Below are 22,751 nucleotides of genomic sequence, written 5' to 3' on the forward strand. Positions count from 1 at the left end.
ACAAATCACCCAGAATTATCCTTTTCAGTCAGCTCAAGCCAGTTTTGTGAGCAGTTTCAAACTGCTCAAAGCCAGTTTTTCCCCCACCTCACTTCAGAGGAAGCAGTCAAGTTCTCACAATAGCCCCCCAGGCTCTAAATGGTCCACCTCACTTTACCTCTCCTACCTCACCTCTCCAACCTCTGCCTCTTTCCATCCGCTCCAGCCTCAGTGTACTTGCTAATCCTTGAAGCTCATTTATTCTTTTTCCTCAGATACAAGCAGAATTTTATTATCTAACAGAATCACAGATAAATGAAATAGCTGACTTGAGCTTTCTGATCGAGAGCCCCGTGGCCATGGATATCAAGAAGAGTCACAGATCCAGGTTCCTCTCAGAGCAAGTAAACTTCTTGAAGTTTTATGGAGGCCAGAAATAAAATATCACATCCATCCAGCCACAGAATTGCGGCTGGACCTCTGTAACATGAGTTTCCTTGAGAGGGGACCCAACTTGGATTAACAAATGAGCATGAGAGCCATCTCAAGTATACCAGATAAATCACAAGCATGAATTTTAACAGCCTTTCTGCTAGCTAGCTCTACAAGCTTTCTCACTCCATTTTCTAGCCAATGTTTTCCCCTCCAAGAGTTTGTTGACTGCCTAGTCCCTAAGCTGTATGCTAGAATTAAACAATTCACACTTGGAAAAAGGACCAATGTGGGACTAGAAAGAATCCAAGGGCAGATCAGGTCATCATAGGAATGTTTTATTTATCAAATATATTTATGTTTCTTGGCCAATTATCTCTAAATGTGTTTTTTATTTAAACACAATCGAATCCTGGTAGATTCTATCATAAGAGTACAGTTGCATGCATGAGTTCATTGGTTCTTTGTAGGTTTTTAAGATGTGAGTTTAGTAAGTTTTTTTTAAAAAACAAGCAAATTGTTTACCACTCTAATGCCAGGATAATTGTTCTTGTCACATCAGCAGCCTCTAGAGCAAGGGATTCTCATCATTCACAGTAAGCTTCTCGTCATTCTCTTGACTGACTTGTTAAAATTTTTCAAACCTCAAAAATCAAGACAGAAATAGAGCCCTAACTCTAGCATTTTCTTTGTGGGGAAGCTGAAGAGAGACATATTTTATTTCAGTGAGAACATTTACAGTAAATTTTAATTAGCATATGAGGGAAATCTATACAATGCCTTGATAGCAACTAAATATCACACTTTTATTCAGTTCAGTTCCGTTGCCCAGTCATGTCTGAGTCTTTGCAACCCCATGGACTGTAGCACGCCAGGCTTCCCTGTCCATCACCAACTCCCAGAGCTTACTCAAACTCAAGTCCATCGAATTGGTGATGCCATCCAACCATCTCTTCCTCTGTCATCCCCTTCTCCTCCCACCTTCAATCTTTCCCAGTATCAGGGTCTTTTCAAATGACTCAGTTCTTTGCATCAGGAGGCCAAAGTATTGGAGTTATAGCTTCAGCATCAGTCCTTCCAATGAATATTCAGGACTGATTTCCTTTAGGATGGACTGGTTGGATCTCCTTCTAGTCCAAGGGACTCTCAAGAGTCTTATCCAACACCACAGTTCAAAAACATCGATTCTTTGGCACTTAGCTTTCTTTATAGTCCAACTCTCACATCCATATACGACTACTGGAAAAACCATAGCTATGACTAGACAGACCTTTGTTGGCAAAGTAATGTCTCTGCTTTTAATATGCTATCTAGGTTGGTCACAGCTTTTCTTCCAAGCAGCAAGTGTCTTAATTTCATGGCTGCAGTCACCATCTGCAGTGATTTTGGAGTCCCCCAAAATAAAGTCTCTCACTGTTGACATTGTTTCCCCATCTACTTGCCATGAAGTGATGGAACCCAATGCCATGACCTTAGTTTTCTGAATGTTGAGTTTTAAGTCAACTTTCTCACTCTCCTCTTTCACTTTCATCAAGAGGCTCTTTATCTCTTCACTTTGTGCCATAAGGGTGGTGTCATCTGCATATCTGAGGTTATTGATATTTCTCCTGGCAGTCTTGATTCCAGCTTGTGCTTCATCCAGCCCAGCATTTCTCATGATGTACTCTGCTTATAAGTTAAATAAGCAGGGTGACAATATACAGCCTTGATGTACTCCTTTCCTGATTTGGAACCAATCTGTTGTTCCATGTCCAGTTCTAACTGGTTTCTTGATCTGCATACAGGTTTCTCAGGAGGCAGGTCAGGTGGTCTGATATTCCCATCTCTTTCAGAATTTTCCACAGTTTGTTGTGATCCACATAGTCAAAGGTTTTGGCATTGTCAATAAAGCAGAAGTAGATGTTTTTCTGGAATTTTCTTGCTTTTTCTATGATCCAACAGATGTTGGTAATTTGATCTCTGGTTCCTCTGACTTTTCTAAATCCAGGTTGAACATCTGGAAGTTCACAGTTCATATACTGTTGAAGCCTGGCTTGGAGAATTTTGAGCATTACTTTGCTAGTGGGTGAGATGAGTGCAATTGCGTGGTAGCTTGAACATTCTCTGGCATTGCCTTTCTTTGGGATTGAAATGAAAATTGACCTTTTCCAGTCCTGTGGTCACTGCTGAGTTTTCCAAATTTGTTGGCATATTGAGTGCAGCACTTTAACAGCATCATCTTTTAGGATCTGAAATTGCTCAACTGGAATTCCATCACCTCCACTTGCTTTATTCATCATGGTGCTTCCCAAGGCCCACTTGATTTCGCGTTCCAGGATGTCTGACTCTAGGTGAGTCATCACACCACACTTTTATTAGCATATTACAAAGCTGGATGTCCTCCCCTTGAGATAACAAAATAAATTAAAGGAACATCAGGTTTCCAAATTAATTTTGCTGATCTGAGCCAAAGTTTTCCTCAATATCTGAGTCACCAACCTGGCATTTGCATTCATACCTGAGGAAGTCTCTTTCACAGAGTACCTATAACTTCTAAGGAGAGAAAACTTGCCTATTTTTCACTATATCATTCTCACCAAGATGGGAGAAGCTTGAGTATATGAACTAAACTGTTTGGAAAAAGGGAGTCTACAGGGTTGATTTTTAGCATTAAGATGATGCTTGAATGGGGATCAACAGGGATGATGAGCTGGTGGGGAGCTGGTCTAAAATGGCGGCTCTCCCAAAATGCAGGGATCACCTGCTGTGGGATAGGACTTCTTAAAAGCCTACACAAGTTCTGTTGTAGAAAAACATACCCAATTTGTTGAGGTCTGTACCAAGATAATAATTTTCAGTACGGAGTGATGTGCCAAGCTTGGGGGAGAAAAGCAGCAACAGGGCTGTTTTGTCAGGCAGCATGTTTGGCGGGGAAAACACATTCATTGTTTTGACAATCACTGTGACTGTTAGAATCTGTGGGAAAACAACACAGACTGTACTCTGAGGACCATAGTAAAGAACTGGCTTATAATTCAGTTCAGGAAGTTTTATAAACTTCCTTCCTGAATACCTCTCATAAATAGTCTCATCTAGACTGTATCTAAGAACTTGAACTGGTTCCTTGAGTACCTCGTGCATAGAAGTACATTATCTGTGTCTTTGACAAACCACACCTATGAGTCCAGTGTCTCTACCTCAGTGCTTTGAACCAACAGCCTAGCCACAGAAGCTCATATTCTTAATGGACAAAACTGCATAATTACTCCATTGATGCCTGCAAAGTAACTCACTTAGCATTCAGTCGGAACAAAGAAAGAAAACCAGATTTCACTTGGCCCCATTCAGGATGTGTTTTTGCTTGTCAATAGCATTCAAGCCTACTTTTTCTTGGCCAATGTCCAACATAACCTGCCTTCCTGTTGCCATCTGTCCTAATGTGTATCATATGCTTGAGAGGATTTTTTTCTTTTAATGTGGAGTTTTACTTGCAAGTTTAGAAAAACAAAACAATACCTGCTAGCAGTGGGATATTTGAAATTCTGCTGTCCAGAGGCACAGGTTGAGAGATGACAAAATCAGCAACTGCAATAATACATATTTTGAGAATATTTTAGCATTTTTTCCACAAATGCATTTGACAAATTATATTTGTGTTTAAAAAGCTCTTATGCTTAAAGAGAGTTGGAATAAAGATATTTTCCCTTTTAAAAAGTACTCTCAGATGGTTTTGGAGCGGGAAAATTGTAGAACTGCAAAGATAAGATTAAGAATATAAGAGAAAAGGATAATAATTTTATCTTTGTTACAAGGATTAAATTAGATAATCCATGTTAGGCAGTTAGAATGATGCCTAACAGTGATTGCATAAAATAAATTGCTATCATTATTATCCTCATCAACATCGGAGGGAATAAGCAGCTCAGATTTTCTTTTTCCATTAAAATTTACTCAACAGATTAGCATCTCAATGCATAGGGCAGACAATCCAATGGCTTCCTGTTTTCTGACATATTTTTGTTTTTTCTAAATAATTTTTCATATTGATTCGATGAAACATCTGACATCCATTACTTAAAAGAACAAACCAAATAAATATTTTAAATGTTAAACATGACCATGGATTACAGGCTAAACATTTGTGGCACAGCTTCCCCAGATAAAGCAATATCCTTTTCAGTTTGGCTCTCTTTGGTCAGTTGTCTGGGAAAGCTAACTGTTGGATTTGTAGAATATAATCTTGAGAAGGTCTTGAAACATGTGGTTTTTCCTGGGATCCTGTTGTTATTTTCTGGTAGTTCAGATAAGCACTAGCAGTGGGGAAAGCCTCAGTTCTTGGGTGGATAAGGACCTAAACATCCACCTAGTCACTTCATCCAATGTCTCCAAACCTCTTGATCTTGAAAGGAATTTGATAAATGAGTGACATATCTGGAACCTACTGTTGTCACTTAAAGAAGCACCTCTCTCAGTATCTTTCAGGATTCGGTGTCAAGAATCGGCAAAGGCTATGGGAAATAAAATTTAAGTTCACATCAAGGAAGGAAAATTGAAACTCACTTTTTCAAAAATGTGTTTATTTATTTGTTGTTCTTGGCCTAGTTTCTAGAGGCATATGTAGCCCTAAAATGATTGATCTGCTCCTCAACACAGGCTCCTGCGCCTGCTCGGAGGACCCATGACCCCATCCTGTTCCGGAAATACCCTGCTTCATGAGATGCCGCCACATTTCCCATTTTAAACAGCTCAACAGGCACTACATTTGATTTTCAGAATCAGCACAAAACAAGTAACAGTAATGATGATACTTTTACTACAAAAAGCAACGAAACATTAGTTTCTTATATGCACAACTCAGAGCCAATTATCAGCAAATGGTTTTGCAATAAGGTCCCAGATACCTGGGGCCTTGGAGGTGGTGCCACTAAAGGGGGAGACACTCCAGTTTTACTGCTTTAAGAAGAACTTGATTGTGAGGTTCAAAGACAAAGTTATCAAAACTGCTATCTTTAACCAGCAGTGAATATTCACCCTGACAGGGCTCTCTGAAGCTCTTGAGTGCAAGTCAGGAGTCCCCACCTCTGAGAGCACCACAGCCATGCACCGGGGACAAGGACCACATTGCCAAGGCTTGACACTAATGAGGCCACTCAGACCCACACAGGGTCTGCAGAGCTCCTGTCCTGAGCAGCTCCAGCCCTGTCCCCATTTGTTGCCTTATCACTGGAAGAGGCTCATAAAAATCTAAGAGCCAGACCCTAATCCTGGTATCTTGAGATTGTTGCTAAGAAACAACAGCTGGTCTGATCAGACAAAGAAAACCAAGTTGTATATCTTAATCTGTTTTGAAACTTGCTACCTTCTGGTCACCAGCTGAATTTACATCTCTCTGATTCTCCCAGTTGTAGCAATCTCTGTAACTTCAGAGACAATGGTCTAAAGCCATAAAAGATCCATTGCTATTAGCCGGCCACTTAGAAGGAAGATATTATTTTCTCATCAATAGTCATTCAAATAAAACTCCTTACAGCAAACACCTAAAATGGGGTCTTTATACAAAACTAGAGTTCAGTAAATACTTGATGAATAAATGAATGAAACAATGAACCAACCAACTGATGAAAAAAATTTGATGAGTTGGTAAATGTTAGTAAATTTTTGTCTATCTTGACTAGAACGAAGTTTTCCCAAAGTACAATCCAATAACTTGTAAGCCGTGTGAGGACACATGTCTACCCCTATTAGTTTTCCCCCCATAAGGTTATACTTGAAGGGACACTCAATAAATATTTACTGATTGAATCAAATTATATAAATTATATAAGATTTAGTTTTATAGTCTTAATTATCCTAAGAACTCTATAAAAGCATATCTCCTTTTAAAAATGTCATTTTTAAAGATAAAGACAACCAAAATGCAAAGCTTATCTTAAAAAAAAAATCATGCACGTTTCCTGGGGAAAATATTTGGCTTTATCTAAAGTTACTGAGACTTTTCTAGAAATATGCTATCTGCATACCCACCTGGGATTACTTGTTAGCTTAGGCTCTTAGCCACACAAACAGGCATATGCTGGGATGGCATGTCTTATTCTGGCAAAAAAAAAAAAAAAAAATCCCATCTCCAATGATAGAAAGGGGCAAGAAGGGCTGCTTCAAGAGCCAAACACAGACTCTCAGAGAGTCTCCCTTTCTCATCTTAGATCTCCTCCCCTCTCCACAATGACTCTGAGTTTTTCTTCTCTCTATACAGTTTTTCTCTTATTGTCAAGCAGCGAAAATAAGGAAATAAGGAAAACTATCGACTCTTGATGACTGCAGCATCTACGACCCATTTGCAGTGTTGCTAGAGAATACCTGTTAATTTTAAACAGAAAAGGCTAAAGCAATCGTTGGTAGGTTTTAAGGAGACACTCCCTCCACCACCCTCCTGCCCAATACACACTTTGATTAAAAGCATTTAGGACCCAAGCGATGCTAGTATATGCTTCAGGGCTCCAAGTCAATCCACAGATGTAGGCCTGTCTTAACCAGTAGACTGAAGGCCAAGGCCAGTTTGCTAGAAGCCAGCAATGGCTCAGCAGTGTGAAAATTCTGAATGTTCCCAATTTTCTGTTTATCAAGTGGCAAATATTCTCAGGCTAAATTTGGTGGAAAAGACATAGCAAAAAATATCCCTTACTTATAAAGGAGGAAAAGATGCTTACGTGGGCAGGAAGTTAGAAGAATCTTTCGGCATTGAGGTTATCACCATATTAAGTGGGAGTTTGGGATCAGTTGGCAAAGCCACTTGACTGGCAGAGACCACTGTCACTGTCACAGAAACTCTGACTACATGATTGCAGGGCAGAGAGAAGGCTTCCCATACTCGCATGGGAGCTCACGGGCCCTGGCTGGGTACACTGTATAAAACTTATGAAGTGAGACAAAACGCAGAACTGGTTTTTCTCATGGAAAACAATATTAGAAATGAACAGGTGAGTTCCTTATCATGTTTAAAGAGTATAACCAAATGTTTCAACTTGAGTAAATGGAACAGCCTGCTCATCGGTGTAGCCAGTGTGTTACTGTCTTGCAGATTTCCAGTTAGCACCACTACATAATTCTTTCCACCCTTCCCAAGGGCACCTGTTTTTGTCAAATGTCTCCATCACTTAGGATAAGAAACTATAAAAGTTCGACACATTCCAATCCACCAGAGAAAGTATTTTCCATCAGAAACAGCAACACAGTTGCACAGCTTACTTACTACTTTTATGACAAGGGGCCAACAAGAAATGGGGGGAAATGTGAATGACTTCAGATTGGACAATGGAGGTCAGAATTAGCCAGACTCCATGAAAGATTGAGACATATATAAATAAGTTAAAACACAATTAGTGAGGCCCTGTTTCACTCCATTTTAAATGTGGCAGAATGGGTGCTAAGGGATGGGGAAAGTGAAATGAAAAGGGAAGGAAGATTTCTTAGAACAAAATACGTGACGACAGATTAAACCAAACCACAGATATCCTTGCCTATCAGTGACCAGTTCAGTTATGTGTCTTGTATTTTTGTTATAGGGAGACAATGGGAAGGCTAAAAAGACAAGGAATTCCTTAAAAGGGTGTGTCCTGATATCACGTGACCAAGAAACCTACAAAGACTGCTGCTGGTGTGTGCTCTAAGCTGTTCAGATTTACGTTGGTCATCAAGGTAGACTCAGTCTCTCCAATGTCGCTGGGAGCTAAAGGCCTATAAGCGAGAGCTGTCAGTTCTTCCTGATGTTGGATCATTGCTCGGAAATGGGACCCAATCTCATTGAGCACCGTTGCTGAACTGCCCAAGGCTAGCTGAAGCGACACTCGCTCTCCTAGCACTCAATCAAAGGTCAGTGAAACTGCGCACATACTCCTTTCTCTCTCAGTGGATCAATGCTGAAGGAAGAATATTATCAAGGGCCAGAGGGGATGAGAAGGTAACTCTTCTTGATAAAATTAGCTGTTCCAGGGCAGTCTGTTTGAACCATAACCCTCTGCATGGCTCCTCCTCTCAAGGTTTCCTTGTCTGGGCTATTTTCACCTATTTTTGCAGAAACGCTCCCCCACACTCAGGAGGGCATCCCAGGCTTCCCCTTGGAGGTACAAGCAAGAAAGATGAAGATGCCTACAACGGTCTTGATGGTGGGGCTTGGCATTACTTTTGCCACAAATTCAATGCTTTCATAGACACAACAAAAAAATTACTGGAAGCTTAATATCTTATATTCAGCCTCTCACTGAAGTACTTTATTTTCGTGGTGTTTTTTTTTTTTAAACGCTAAAATGTTACTAAAAACATGAAAACAAAATTTTCTCAACTAGCTGCTTTGGAACAATAATATACTGTATTATGAAGCTCCATACATTTTAAATGTTTCTGAAATCCTGACAGGACACGATAAGTCCCCATTTTTCTTTTCCACTTGAATTTTAAATTTTAAACCATCTTCTTCCACTTTCAGGCTCTTCTGCATCAAGACCAGCTGCTGGATAGAAGGAGCCATGAGAAAAGTGCATGAGAAGTAAGCATGGAAAACAGACATGGAGTGCCTGTGGGGCTGAAGATGGCCCGGACTCAGCAAAGGCTTCAGCAACTGCATCCGTAGTCCCTGCTGGGCAGCCTGAGGCAGAGGCCAGGCCAAACTACAACAGCAGGAAGAAGGGTTGTACAGTGGGTCCCCTTGAATTCATGCTACTAAAAAAGGTGCAATGAGAAACAAGTCCCTGTGCATTCTCAGTCACAACTGTGGGCAGAAGAGCCCATCCGATTCCTCCCTTTGGTATTAAATAACAGTTGTTGTGGTTTTTTTTTTAAAAAAAAGCTTTTTAGAAACAAAGCAAATACATGGTGGGCCTGGAAATGTAAGCCATCCCAGGTTGGTTGTCCACTGAAATGAGTCTCATCCCTAGTCATAAATAAATAATCTCTCTCCTGGTCTGACTTCCACGCCAGGATCAATATCTCTTAACATCTTACTTATTTTATTACTGCTTTTGGTTTTCTGGGACTGATTGAAAGTTGCTTCGAGGAAATCTTTGGTTTTGCTTAAGTGTCCGTGACATTTAATCATGACTTTCCTTGCAGTTTAATTCCAACCAGTCAATCAGTTAATCCACTTCGATTGATTCTGGGCTCTCGGTTATTGGCTTGCACTCATTGGGCATCCGCTGGTGTCGGCTCAGCTGGGTGGCCTGCGTGAAGCTCCTCTCACACCTCTCACACCTGGAGGAGGCAAGAGAGAAAATTGAGACCAGGGAGCGGGGCCTGCAGGGTGATGGGCTTCCTCTCATCCTGCCTAATCAGAACAGACACTCCAAAGTGGCTTCAGATTTTACCGGCTCAAGAGGTTTAATTGGTGGCTCCTTCCAAGGCCCGGACGCCTGTGATGGGACAAAGCCCGGCTGATGCACAACAGAGGGATCTGTCAATAGGCAGGGGGAAGGTGATTTCTCCAGAGGGCCCTGTCCTGCTGCAGCTCTGATCACTGTCAGTTCAAATAGATAAAGAACAAAAAGAGATTTTTAGGAGTGAGCCATCAAAGCAGCAGCTTGTCTGCAGTTTTCTGCTCCGTAACCCCAAAGAGAAATGGATGACAAATAGAATTTCACCTGCTGCTAATTTGAAATCGGGAATTCTACTCCCCTCAACACAGCGGCCAGAGAGCCATCAGCCCTGAATCTGGAAACTGGAGGAAGCAATGCATTAGTCTGTGGTGAGTGTGGGAGGTGGGTATGAGTGGCCGCTTTCGAGCCAAAGCTAGAGTATTGCACCTCAACCAAAGTTAGGGTTAAAAAATGTTTGCAGAGGGATGGGAAAAACTCAAAATCAATCAATGTTTGTGTGTTTCAGGTTCACCTCTCTACCAGACACAGCAGAAAGAATGTACATGCGGGCCATACTTAAGAGTCGGTGTGTCCATTAAGGACAAAATTGGCATCATGTTTCAAGAATATCTCGTCTCCTTAACTTAAAAAATAAAATAGCTAATCTAGAGACCTTGGGCCTAACACATCTTCCATGCAACACATACCAACTAGCTTGATGGCTACACAATCTTCAGAACACACACACACACACACACACACACACGCATCCAATGGTGTCCTCTGGTTTTTCTATGGTGGTGGTTGTTCCTGGCTGGTTACCGATGATTGTGTGTGTATACACACGCGTGCATATGCACGCGCTGCAGAAGCGAGCTCTGCACAGATGGTGGCTTCCCTGTCCCTCAGGCCGCTTGTCTGGGCTACCTGCAGCATTGGTCAAGCTACCCACTAGGGCACAGCAGCCACCTTGGCTCTCCCCCTAATGTCCTCTCCTCAAACCTTTGAGGGAAAAGATACTGAGGAGAGCTGCAGACACGTGAATTCTTTTAAATGAGGCAATTCTGGTCTCAGGTTCTTACACTGGTGGGGCTGAGGGGAGCCCTCAGCAGAAAGTCCACATTGCGTCTCATATGCTGTGAGCCCCACTATCCAGTCAGAGGGTCTCTCATTTTCCTTTTGAGTAAAGTACACAAAGTGCTTTGCTAGGAAGACAATTACCTATAAAAATAAATCACCTCTATCCATATTAGGGAGTCCCACCTATTTTTTTAACGTTGGGAGGCTGGAGCTTGACCATCACACTTGGATTTTTCAGGGCTCCTGTGCCAGCTGGATGTGTCAGGATGAGGAAGTTGTGTTTCTTTGATTGTCTTTCAGAGAATATTCTTAGCAGCCTGTTCCACTGTTAAAAACTGCACTGTGATCTTGACAAATGTATAATGTCAGCTTTAATGTATCAGACCTATCAGCTCAATGAAAATAACTCAGAAGTATTGATCAGCTAATGATTTTTGGTGTATTCATTAACGTCCATGGGCAGCTTATCCCCTCTCCAGAGCTCCTGGAGTGCTGATGACATGCCAGTGAGCTGCTGATTGTTTATTAGAAAACTGATTAGTTACTGGATTGGTGTGTCAAAATATACTACCTTTCACTGCCTGATAAACTTTCAAATTATTATATTTCTTTTTAAAAACTTTAAGCTTTAGAACCAATTTCAAAGAGAGCTGAAGAGTTTGAACAATTACAAGGAATGACCAGTCACGTAGGTTGCGCTTTTGTACCTCTGATCTTGTGTATCAGAATATAAACAGTTCAGAAGTGGGAAGCGTAGTGCTTCGTATATGGCAAGGGTGCATGTCTATATATAAGCATCAGACAGTACGAGGTGGGTTGACACTTTTCTCATGTGTTTGCCTAAATGCCTCCCAGATATTTACACTCATGGAACCATTTGTTGTTGTCATAGTCGGGAGATTTACTAAATCTATAAGGCTCCTGAGATCATCACTGAAAAATCTTCTCTAGGGCCATCTGCTCACCAAGTGTGAGTGAAAATATATGCAGATATGTAGACAGTTACCTTAACTTAGATCCTTTACCTAGGAAAGGATCCTTTTCCCCTTCTGGAAAAAAGTAGGCTATCAGAATTAATACTTATGTGTGTTGGTAATTATAAGAATACCATTTATATAATTAAGGAAGTAAAGAAAGCTTGATAGAAAACCATTTTTAATAAAGAGCCTTGGTTTTATGTTCATCATCTTTAATTTTAGAAACAAATCGCTTCACAAATTATTTTCATAGACAACAGAATTCATCAGAAGGACAGACTCAAAGTAAATACTTAGATTCTGGCAGGTCAGAGCTGGACTTCAGCTGGACTGGGATTGAACAAATCCTGAATTACAATCCCAGACAAGTGCCTGGGCAAGGGAACCTTCAAGCTTGGATTTCATGCTACTCAGCAGGAAAAAAAAAAAAAAAAAAAGAAGGAAAGACATGGGTAATGATCCAGGAGCAAAAGACCTGCCGGGCACAGGGTCCTCCTCACGGTGCTGACGTCACAGCCTTGAAGGAAATGTCGCAGGAACAACGAAGAGAAAGTTGTCCAAATATTTCAGCAGAGAGCAAGTCCCCAGCTTTGTACCAATGTGGGCATCTTATATAACACTTGAGTTCCTTTTAGATTTGAGACCATTCTTTACTTAACATGATAGTTGACTGGCTTATAGGTTCAAAGGGAGTTTAACAATTGTCATCTGAAACTGACAGAAGTGTAAAATGACGTCAAGTTCTGTCACACAGAAAACATGCAGGAAGCTTTCTTTCTGGTCCTCTATGGCCTGTCACCGAATACTTCCTGAATTAAATCAGATTGCTTCATACTTATGATGCAATGCACATTTATTGCATATTATGCATATTTACTGATGTGCTTTTTTGATTTGCTTTGATTTTGCCTAGATCTTGTTAAAATATAAGATGCTTTTTGGAATATCCTTTGATTATATTCTATACTAAGTCAAACTGTCTTAAGGCAAAAACATAGTGATGAGCATTTCCCCTGCTTCTAACGATGAGGAGGAAAAGAAATTCTATAGAAACTCCTGGTCTTCCCAGGCCCAGAAGCCAGGCATCAAGCAGCTCACATGGATTCCAGGCAGAGCAGCCTCCCTGAAATCTTGAGAGTTTATGTTTAATAACAGAGAAGGAGAAGGAGATCTTACTGTAAAGAGTAAGTTTGAGACTGACAACTTCCTTCCTTCCCTCCTCTTTTTGATAAAGCGCTTGGCAATTGCTGTGAGATGAAATGAAGTCATATGTTCGTCCCTTGTTCTCCACAACTTCCAGTCTCACAGTACAAACTGAAAGTATATGATCCTTTGAAATGTGCTTTTCCTATGATCTCCTTCACCTCACACATTCGGAGTCCACAACCCAGGTTAGCTGTTGACAAGCTCAAGGTCTACCTAGAGCATGGGGGTAGGGAGGAGAGGGGAGTTTTTCAGTGGGATTTCAGCCAGTCACACCATGAGACAAAGCCTGGAATGAAACTCTCTTCTCAATACTAGATCTTCTCCGGACTGCTTATACGGCACCAATCTTGATCTGTCTTGAAAAACCACTTTTCATCGGAAGATTTTAGAAGCTATAAAGGGCTTTCCCCTGCTGGGGCCTGGCCCCCCGAGAATCTTGCAAAGGCCTCCCAGGCCCTGGGGTGGGTGGGACAGTGTGGGGACTGAATCCTTTGGGGCATCTATTTGGAAGCTGCCCAAAGTGTACAGTTTAGGGTTGTGCTTCTTAACAAGATTCTTTTCCTTCTTTGCAAAATTGTTTAAGTCAATACCCATTAGTTGAAGTAGTAAAATTAACTATTGTGGCAAAACCCATTTTACTGACTAATCTGCAACAAATTTTTTTTTGAATGTTTGTTTTATAGGCTTGTAAAAGGATATCTTCAAAATATTTACAAATGTCCATGGGATGGATATCCATGAGCTATGATTGGAAGATTCCCAAAATTCCCCTGGGATAGTTCAATCCTGAACGATCCGGTTGTATACACTGAAGGATTTAAGTCTCCATTTCCTAGAAGACGTTTATATCTTGCACTTACAAAGGAAGTGTTCACTCAGGTCTCCCCTGGCAACATATATTTGATAAATTTTTAAAAACCCCGCAGCATGTGGCTATCTTAATACAAGAAGAAGCAGGAGGAACTAAACCATGCACAAAGAATCTAATCCAACCAACTTTCGCGTTTCTTTGTTTTTCCAGATGAAATTAGGTTATGGTCCCTAAGAATACTTTGAGAAAAAAAAAAAAACACACAAATACTAAAGTCCTGGAACTACTAATCTGATGAATTAAAATTAAGTTAAAATGGCACCTTTATCGGAAACATGACAAAAACGGGATGTTAGAGGAAAAAAATTGAGTGGAGTCAACAAGGTTACACTTAAGTAACACCTTAACATTAACAGAAATCTATTTCCCATTCTGACCCCGAAGCCTCTTCAATTAATTACTAAAATCTATTTACACAGCAACAAGATAAAAATCAATCTGATGCCTGGCACTGCCTCTGTCTGGCTACCTTCTCTGTTATAAGGGGCCACGAGGATCCTTGGCCCTCTTGCATCTCTGCTTTTGAAGAGCTCTCTTGCTCACAGGCACAGGGAGTATGCCACTGGCATCTCCCACATCCAGAGCAGTGGTGAAGCCAGAGATTGTGAAGCCCCTGGGGACCTGGGGCAATGACAAAGCCCACTGTGCAGGACACAGACATCTGCCCTAGGGAATTCCAGTGCTGTGCTAACCCACTTGGTCCTCACAGTGGACTAGAAAGAAAGGGGCTGCTCAGGGCTATGGCAGCCCCAGAGGACACGGCCTGCCTGGTGTGGTGCAGGCTGGATTTTTAGACCTCATCCAGTCCCCTCACCAGATGTCTTATGCAACAAACAAGCTCCACCTACAAACACAGACAAAAATGAAAAGTTGCAATTATTAATTAATATCGTAAATTAAACCACAATGTAAAATAGTTAAGAATAATGAATAAAGGTTACTAGTTGGTGAGGAAGTGGGTGAAGATGAGTGTTTATGACCTTTCCCTCAGCTGCAGACACTGAGGCATGCAGGATGCAGACCAGCAGGACTCTGCCACTGTGAGCCAAGCCCCGCCTCTGGCTGAGCACCACGGCAACCACATGCTCCACCCAACCGGTCCGGAGGGAAAAGCATGGGGACTGAGACTTTGCAGAGACTCCTCGGCTGAGACCAGCAAGGGGATTCGCCTCCTACTGCCTGAATCATTTCCTTTCTTACTTGATCTTATCCTATAGAAGCAAGGAGATCAAACCAGTCAATCCTAAAGGAAATCAACCCTGAATATTCACTGGAAGGACTGATGCTGAAGCCCCAATACTTTCACCATCTGATGCAAAGAGCTGACTCACTGGAAAAGACCCTGATGCTGGGAAAGACTGAAGGCAAGAGGAAAAGGGGACGACAGAGGATGATAGAGGATGAGATGGTTGGATGGCATCACTGATTCAATGAACATGAGCTTGAGGAAACTCCGAGAGATAGTGAAAGACAGGGAAGCCTGGCTTTCTGCAGTCCATGGGGTCACAAAGAGTCAGACACAACTGAGTGACTCAACTGAACTGAACAGAAGGTAAACAGACTATACATCCATGCCCTTTTCATGCTCTTTCTTAATCAAGTAAAGTCATCATGGCAAATGAGCAAAGAGAGATATAAGAGGGCTGAACAAAGAAGAGCCTATCACACAGACAGTAAAACCTGTTCTGAGATGACCAATTGTTCACACAAGCTGGTTCACACTCCCAAGCCTTTCCATATCCCACATGGGCTTCCAGAAAGCCTTCTTCCCTTGTATGTCTGGAAAACTCCTACTCAGCATTCAAAACATATCTTAAACCTCATCTCCTCCAGAGAGCATCAATTACTCCACTTCCATGCTACCTGAAACACTGTATACACATGCCTTGCTGTTTTGCAATTTTGCGCCTTCCACCCTATGTGGTAATACTTGCATATTAATTGGGCTTCCCCTAAAACTATGAATCTTCAAAGATTAGGGGGCTGAGTCTCATTCACCTTTTTATCTCTTATGCCTAGCAGTGTGCCTAGTACAAAAGAAGGTGCTCAATAAATATTTGCTGCATGAATGAACACACACATACATGAATGAATGAGTGAGAGAATGAAAAGGCCATTCAGACGTCTGCTGTTTTCATGACTGTGCTATATCTAGAAACATCATTTCTTGCTCAGGTGCCCTTGCCTTGGCCAAAGCCCTTGTCTACCTCTTTCCACATTCCTTGAATCTTCAAGAACTCAAACATGTCCTGTGTTTGGTTTTGTTTTTCTTTCTGTTACTTCCATGGAAGTCTGAAATCCAAAAGGGCACACTGAAAAGCTACCAGTTGGCTGCTGTAATAGATTCAAACCTCCTTACATACAAAAGAGGAGGAAATCATTCATCAGAATTTTAAAGGGTTCAAATTTCCCAAGAGACAGTTATTCAGCTGTTCTCAACTATGGCCACCTTGCAGATGGCCACAGATGGCACTCTGCGAGGCTCCCAGTTCAAATTCCAGAGGCACAGACCCTGAGAAACTAGAAAGAATCTCTAAATTACTCATTCCTACTTCCTGATTTTACTTATGAGAAAACAGATCACAAAGAATGTCTCACGTTCAAGGCTGCACAGCTCAAGCCAGGCTCAGTGTATAAATATTCTGAATTCATTTTCCCAGCATCAGCTACTACACAAGTAGGTAATTCTGCAATCTGGACATTGACTTTGCACCCAGCCTTCTCCAGCAGCTGGCTGAGCTGGGCACTGCTGCCCACCTTGTCTGCCGGCTCTCAGGAAAGGTGAGGAGAAAGGAAGAAGGCAGCACGAGCCACTACTTACTTGAAGGGCTTTTCTCCAGTGTGGGTTCGGATGTGGTTGTTGAGAGTGGTGGCCCCAGCAAAGGCACGACCACAGTAGCCGCATTTGAAAGGCCGGTCACTGGAGTGAGTGACCACGTGGTTCCTCAGTTCTGAAGGCTGGGAAAAGGACTGGGAGCAGTGGCCGCATTGGTAAGGTCTGCAACAAATGAAGACACTACCTGGTCATTATATTCTACAGTAGAAGTTAGCATCACGAGGCTAGGGCCAAAATGTTTTGGTAGCATTCAGTTTCTATTACAAAGCATAGAGCTGGGGCCACTGGGTTCTCATTACTATACTTGTTGCCACAGAAACAAAATTCACAAAGCTGATGAGACACATTCAATACCCCATGAATATTCCTTTCCAATATTAACTGCACCATTTCCACAACTTCTATTTCCTATTTTGATCCCCACCCCCAGGCAAATATCGGAGCTTTGAGAGTACAGACTTGATGAAGGAGAATGGTATAAGAGAAAATATGTAATTGTCTCTCGTAATTCTGTGGCACTTTAACTTTACAAAGTGCATTAAAATCAATTATCTGGTTTAATCTTTACGATAATCCTCAGGGAAAGCAGTTATTATTATCTCTGTCAGTTCAGAAAATGGAGGATAAACTGTCCTCAAAGGAAATAAGCTCTTGATGCCAAGGTCACTCAAGAGTGATTGGACTTTATTCTAAGTCCCAGGCAAATAGGCAGGCAAGTTGGCAAGCTGCATAAAAGATACTAGGTAGTCCTGGGCTCTGTCTACAGCACATCCCCAACGTGCGGCTATCTGGTAGCGCACAGATCAACATGGTCATGCACTCAGATTTGCTTCTTTGAAAAAGACATCCTGACTTCAATTTACTCTCTCCCCACCCCCAACCCTGACTTATATTTATCCACTGGGTCTTCTTCTGAAACTTCAGCTCCCCAGTTTAATCTGGTAGCAAGCGATGATTTATAGCAGCCCAGAAATGACAGGATATCACTATGTTTGCAGGAGGAAGACTGGGATGCAAAAGCAAATGGAAGGAAGTTGTGACAAATACCTGATAATTAGCAAGATTATCGGAGCACGTTCTTTTCAGCTCCTGAGAAGGAAATCAATTTTTGGTTTTCATAAAATAGATTAAAATTCTGTCTTCTCTACAGAAGTTCTTCTGCTTACTTAAGCAGAATCTGGTGAGTGATATAAAACCTGGGGAGTTTTCCCTATTCGAGGCTATTTCATATCATTCCTTGACAGGGCTCTAATTTGTTTATCAAAAGTTTTGTTAAGAAAATTAATAATCTGTCATGAGTGATATCAAGAGAGCTCAGGAAGCCCTGGCTTGTGGCTCAAACGTTTCTGGCTGTGTTTAGAAAGCCAGTGACTAAAACAGACTTAATTGCTCTACCTTCAGCAAATGCATACGTTTCAATGACTGGAAACCAAAATGTAGGGCCAGGAGACAACGGCGACCGAGCATGTACAACAATTCAATTAAGTGCAAAATAAAGTGTACCCTCTCATTTGTCAAGTGAAGTGCTTAATTGTGGCTACTTGCCTCACTGAACACAAATACTATTATTTTACCAGGCTTCAGCACACTGAGCACTGATTGTAGAATTTTTTAGCTTGATTAATAGTCCAGGATTGGTCAATAACTCAATACTATACAATTTTAATTACTTACATTTAGAAATCTATCTGCTTTCAAACAAGTTTCAAAGAAATATATAAGAGTCCTTGGTAAGGAGTTTATCAAACTTGACAAATTGCACGTGCATTTTATTACAATGATAAAACAAAGCTTTGAAGTTATTAAAATTATATGTAGATGAGAATGTCCTTTTGCCAAATCTATTCTTTGTAGTAACCATTAACCTTAGAGGGGTCCGCCAGAAATCATTCTCTTGGGGTGAATTTTTTTAATGTTACTGAAGATCATAAACAAAATAATGTATTAATATATGCTATATCCACTGACAATTGATTTTTCTAATAGTGAAGGACCATTAACATTTATTAGCCTCTGGTTATCTATTTTTAATAGCTATCACTATAAAAAATAAGCCACTAAATAAAACCAATTAATCTTTTCTTCTTTTTTTCTAATTCTGCTGTCAAAAGTTGGAGTGATTTATCTCCTGTAGTCAGAAGTCATTCCAGCCTTCTTATGCTAATAATTAAGGTGGCAAAGATTTACACACCAAAGAGAAGAAGTGACCACAGAGGGGTTTTTGCTGCATTCTTATATCAAGGTAACAACAATGAAAGGCAAACTGGATTCTAAAACATCACCTTGTCCAGTACTAGCCTGAGAGAGGTTTGCTAGGTATCCCGTGACCTATGGCGAAGCTTTTAAAACTCTGCACAATTCAGCTGAATGAATGGAATGGCCTCAAATGAGGGAAACGGAGATGAGTCCTGCTTCAGCTTCTGAACCTAATCAGCTGTGGGACTTGACAAGTCGCCCAACTTTCCTGTCTCCTCATCGCTCTGGTAAGCAGGATGGACTGGACTAGCTGCCCTCTCACATCCCATCCTGTTCTGCTCCTGCTTTTAGATAACCAACAAACACGTGCCACCTAAGGATCTCGCCAAGACACAGCCTCACGGGAGACAGCATCAACCATCAACCTCCACCCTCCACTGTCTGTACCAGCCAGTGCCCTGTAGCCAGTCTTCCACAGTTTTGTCTCTAGTCCCACTAATTAAAATATAGACTATTTAAAGTAACTTGGTAAACCGTTGAGACTTCCAAGCAACAAGAAAATCTAGAACGGAAATACAGGAACAAACTTTACTTTAGCTGATCCCAAAAAACAAAGTGATATCCCTTTAATTCTGGTACCCTGAAGAGTAAGATTTTAGACCATATTGTCACATTTACCTTTGCAGATACTTATTTTATGTAGAATTTAGTACCAAAATGTGTACTCTATTTGCCATTATAATAACAGAGCCTCTCTCTCAGCCTCGAAATATATGGAAAGTGAGCCCTTAGGAAATAGAGACAAGATCCTTCTTTCTCTGGATTTTCAATATGTCTCAAGAATGAATAAAAGGAAATGATCAAAAAGTAAATTTAACACTGACTGCATCCCAGTGTTGACCTAAGCACACAGGAATACATTTAAGACAGAATGAAATCTTCATGCCCAAGAGCAGGGCTCAGAAAACATCATGGCTACCACAGAATCTCAGAGTCACAACTTGTTTCGAAACAACTGACTCAGGATTTAAGACTCTGTATGTATGTTTTTATTAGCACACCCTGACTCCTCACCTCTCTGTTTAAATCTAAACGGGTTTGAGGGCACAGAATCACTTGCCATTTCTCAGCTTTTTATTCTGATGACTAACATTCCCATTAACTTGTCAAGGGTCTGGTTAAAGGGGCAGTATAGGGATGGAAGAGTGGGAGATGCAAACTCTTGGGTGTAACATAGCGTTAAGGATGTATTGCACAAGGGGAATACACTCAATATTGTGTTGTAACTATAAATGGAAAGTAACCTGTTAAAACTGTACTTTTTAAAAAAAGACTCATAAAATAGAGGGTGGGGTTTGAAAAGTTCTACAAATAATAAAAGAATTTTTTAAAAGTGAAAAAAATGAAACTATCAACAGCAACAAAAAAGCAAGTCTTAATTTATCAAACTCTTGGATACGATTAATTTCAGTTCTCAAATTCTGCATCCCTTTGATGCAGAAGCAGCACAGGAAGTCTGGCATCGACATGTGCTGTGTTCAGCTTCACTCTTTGTAGGACTGCAGGTCACTGGGCAACTAAATGAGACTCTCCTTTCTAAAGTACTTTGATTCTCTCCAAGTTGTCATACACATATATCATTTTATTATTCTCCAAACAAATGCAACGAGCATTCCTCACAAAGTGATAACATCTAGTGACCAGAAAAAGCTTTTGGCTGTTTGTTTTTTTTTTTTAAACACTACTTGAGATCCCTAGCAGTGCTGTCCCACGATGGAAACGTTCTGTATCTACACTATCCAACAGGGGAACTACTAGACACACACAGTCACTGAACACTGGAAATGTGGCTAGGGAGACTAAGAAACCAAAATACTATTTTACTTAACTTGGATTAATTTAAATAACCTTGTGTGGCTTGTTCCAACACAGAAATATCAAGTTTCAAGAAAAACTAGGAGGTGCTCTGTCCTCAACAATGAAATATCTAAAAAAAATAGACAAAGCCTGGGTCGATTTAGTTAGCATATATCAATGCCGGTAAATTTCTAAGTAGAAAGAAAGCAGAAGGACGGTTTTGTGCATCCCCTGGCATTCTCTGCAACTGGTGGCTTCTCTGCCAAAGATGACGAGTAAAATGTGCAATTCATTTACTCTGCGTCTGTAATTGGTTTGGTGTACACATAGGAAAAGGATGAAACGTTTAACAAAATTAAGTGTGGTTTGGTTTAAAATATTATTAATCCTTCCTTGATTTTTCTTTCATGGCATGAAACCCTCCAGGACAAAAGCTGTTCAGCTGGGCCCATGTTCCCTCCTTGCTCCCCGTCAGTCAAGCCCAAGAGCCCATCCCCAGAGACTTCAAATGGGGTGCCATTGAGGTCACTGTAGGCTGTACTGAGTGAGAAAAGAACTAAGCTCTATGTAAGGAGAAAAAGATTTCAGGAGACTGGCAGAAGTACAGAGCCAAGACACTCGGAGAACATGGAAAGCTAGAGAGAAGATAACCTTCACACGTAGGGGAAGGGGAAACAATGGAACAGAAACACTGATGCATTCCAAAGCAACTATTATGGTGATGGATTATCTTCAGGTTCCTCCCATCAAACAGCTCTTTCTAGAGTTATCTTCCCCTCTGGTACTTTAGCATACAATTATATAAACAAGGACGCTAAAACACAAATGTGAGCGGCTGACAGTGTGTTCAGGAGGGTAAAGGCAAGCTTTCCCCATGTGGTACAATCAAGAAGGAAAGGAAAATGATGCAAAATAAAGATAAGCACTGTAAAGACATTCTGCAGAGAATAAAATAGAATATATTCATCAGAAAATAACCCACTGTGATTGAAGGCTTTGCTTACACCTTTCTGGAGCCCCACTACCACCACCACTACCCCCAGTGGGACCTTGGAGTTTCTGCAGCAAAAAACAGAAGGGAAAGGGATTTCTAATTCCTGGTTCAAGCACAAGTTTGTCAAGCTGCCCTGGCCTGGGTAATAAGCTTATGTGCCTGTGTGTACACTTAGTCTCTCTGTCATGTCTGACTCTTTGCGACCCCATGGACTGCAGCTCGCCAGGTTCCTCTGTCCATGGAATTTCCCAAGCAAGAATACTGGAGTGGGTTGCTATTCCCTTCTCCAGGAGATCTTCGCGACCCAGGGACTGCATCACCTGCATTGTTAGGCAGATTCTTTACCACTGCACCACCTGGAATAAACTTATGCTAAAGCATAAATGTTTTTTGAAATCCCTAAATAATATCTAGGTTGATCTAGATTCCTACAGCTTCCTCCCTTTGAATTTACTCATGAAAGAAAAAGTCAGTAGCTGGAGAAAAGGGAAGAAGAGAGTTTGGGGGTGGGTATGTTTAATATTAGGACTTCCTTCGTGGCTCAGACGGTAAAGCGTCTGCCTACTATGCGGGAGACCTGGATTCGATCCCTAGGTCAGGAAGATCCCCTGGAGAAGGAAATGGCAACCCATTCCAGTACTCTTACCTGGAGAATCCCATGGATGGAGGAGCCTGGTGGGCTACAGTCCATGGGGTCACAAAGAGTCGGACATGACATTAACACAATAAAATTCAGAAATAACAATCCTGTGGCTTCTGGACCCTATTATGGGTGTATTTTTATCTTTAATGCTGATTGCTACTTTGCCAGGTCAAGTGAATTTTCCTTCTGTGTTCAATGTAAATAACATGGTAGTGAAAATCAGTAAGGCTGCCAATCCTGGGTATCCTCAGATCTCTTTCCTTTATATTAAGGCATTGACTTACTGACTGTCCCTCACATGAAAAAACTTACAAATAAAGACACACCCAGTCTCTTTGATGAAAGTTCAAATGTCTT

At 41.2% G+C, this 22,751-nt stretch overlaps 1 protein-coding gene across 2 annotated transcripts in view; it reads right to left on the reverse strand.

Annotated features, from left to right (window-relative positions):
- Window positions 1-1,094: 1,094 nt before the first annotated feature.
- PRDM6 (PR/SET domain 6) overlaps window positions 1,095-22,751 on the reverse strand; it is a 118,464-nt gene continuing 96,807 nt past the window's right edge. Inside the window, exons 7-8 of one of the 2 annotated variants that reach the window (XM_027969991.3) lie at window positions 16,690-16,866; window positions 1,095-9,633 (exon numbers count right to left, since the gene is read on the reverse strand). In XM_027969991.3, coding sequence (XP_027825792.1) covers window positions 9,519-9,633; window positions 16,690-16,866 — 292 coding nt within the window. In that variant the 3' untranslated portion in view covers window positions 1,095-9,518. Of the gene's footprint in view, window positions 9,634-9,750; window positions 9,896-16,689; window positions 16,867-22,751 lie in introns of those variants that run through there. The other variant, XM_042250305.2, reaches the window with a different exon arrangement.

Source organism: Ovis aries, chromosome 5 (genome assembly GCF_016772045.2).
Source record: "Ovis aries strain OAR_USU_Benz2616 breed Rambouillet chromosome 5, ARS-UI_Ramb_v3.0, whole genome shotgun sequence".
NCBI classification, from domain to species: Eukaryota; Metazoa; Chordata; class Mammalia; order Artiodactyla; family Bovidae; genus Ovis; species Ovis aries.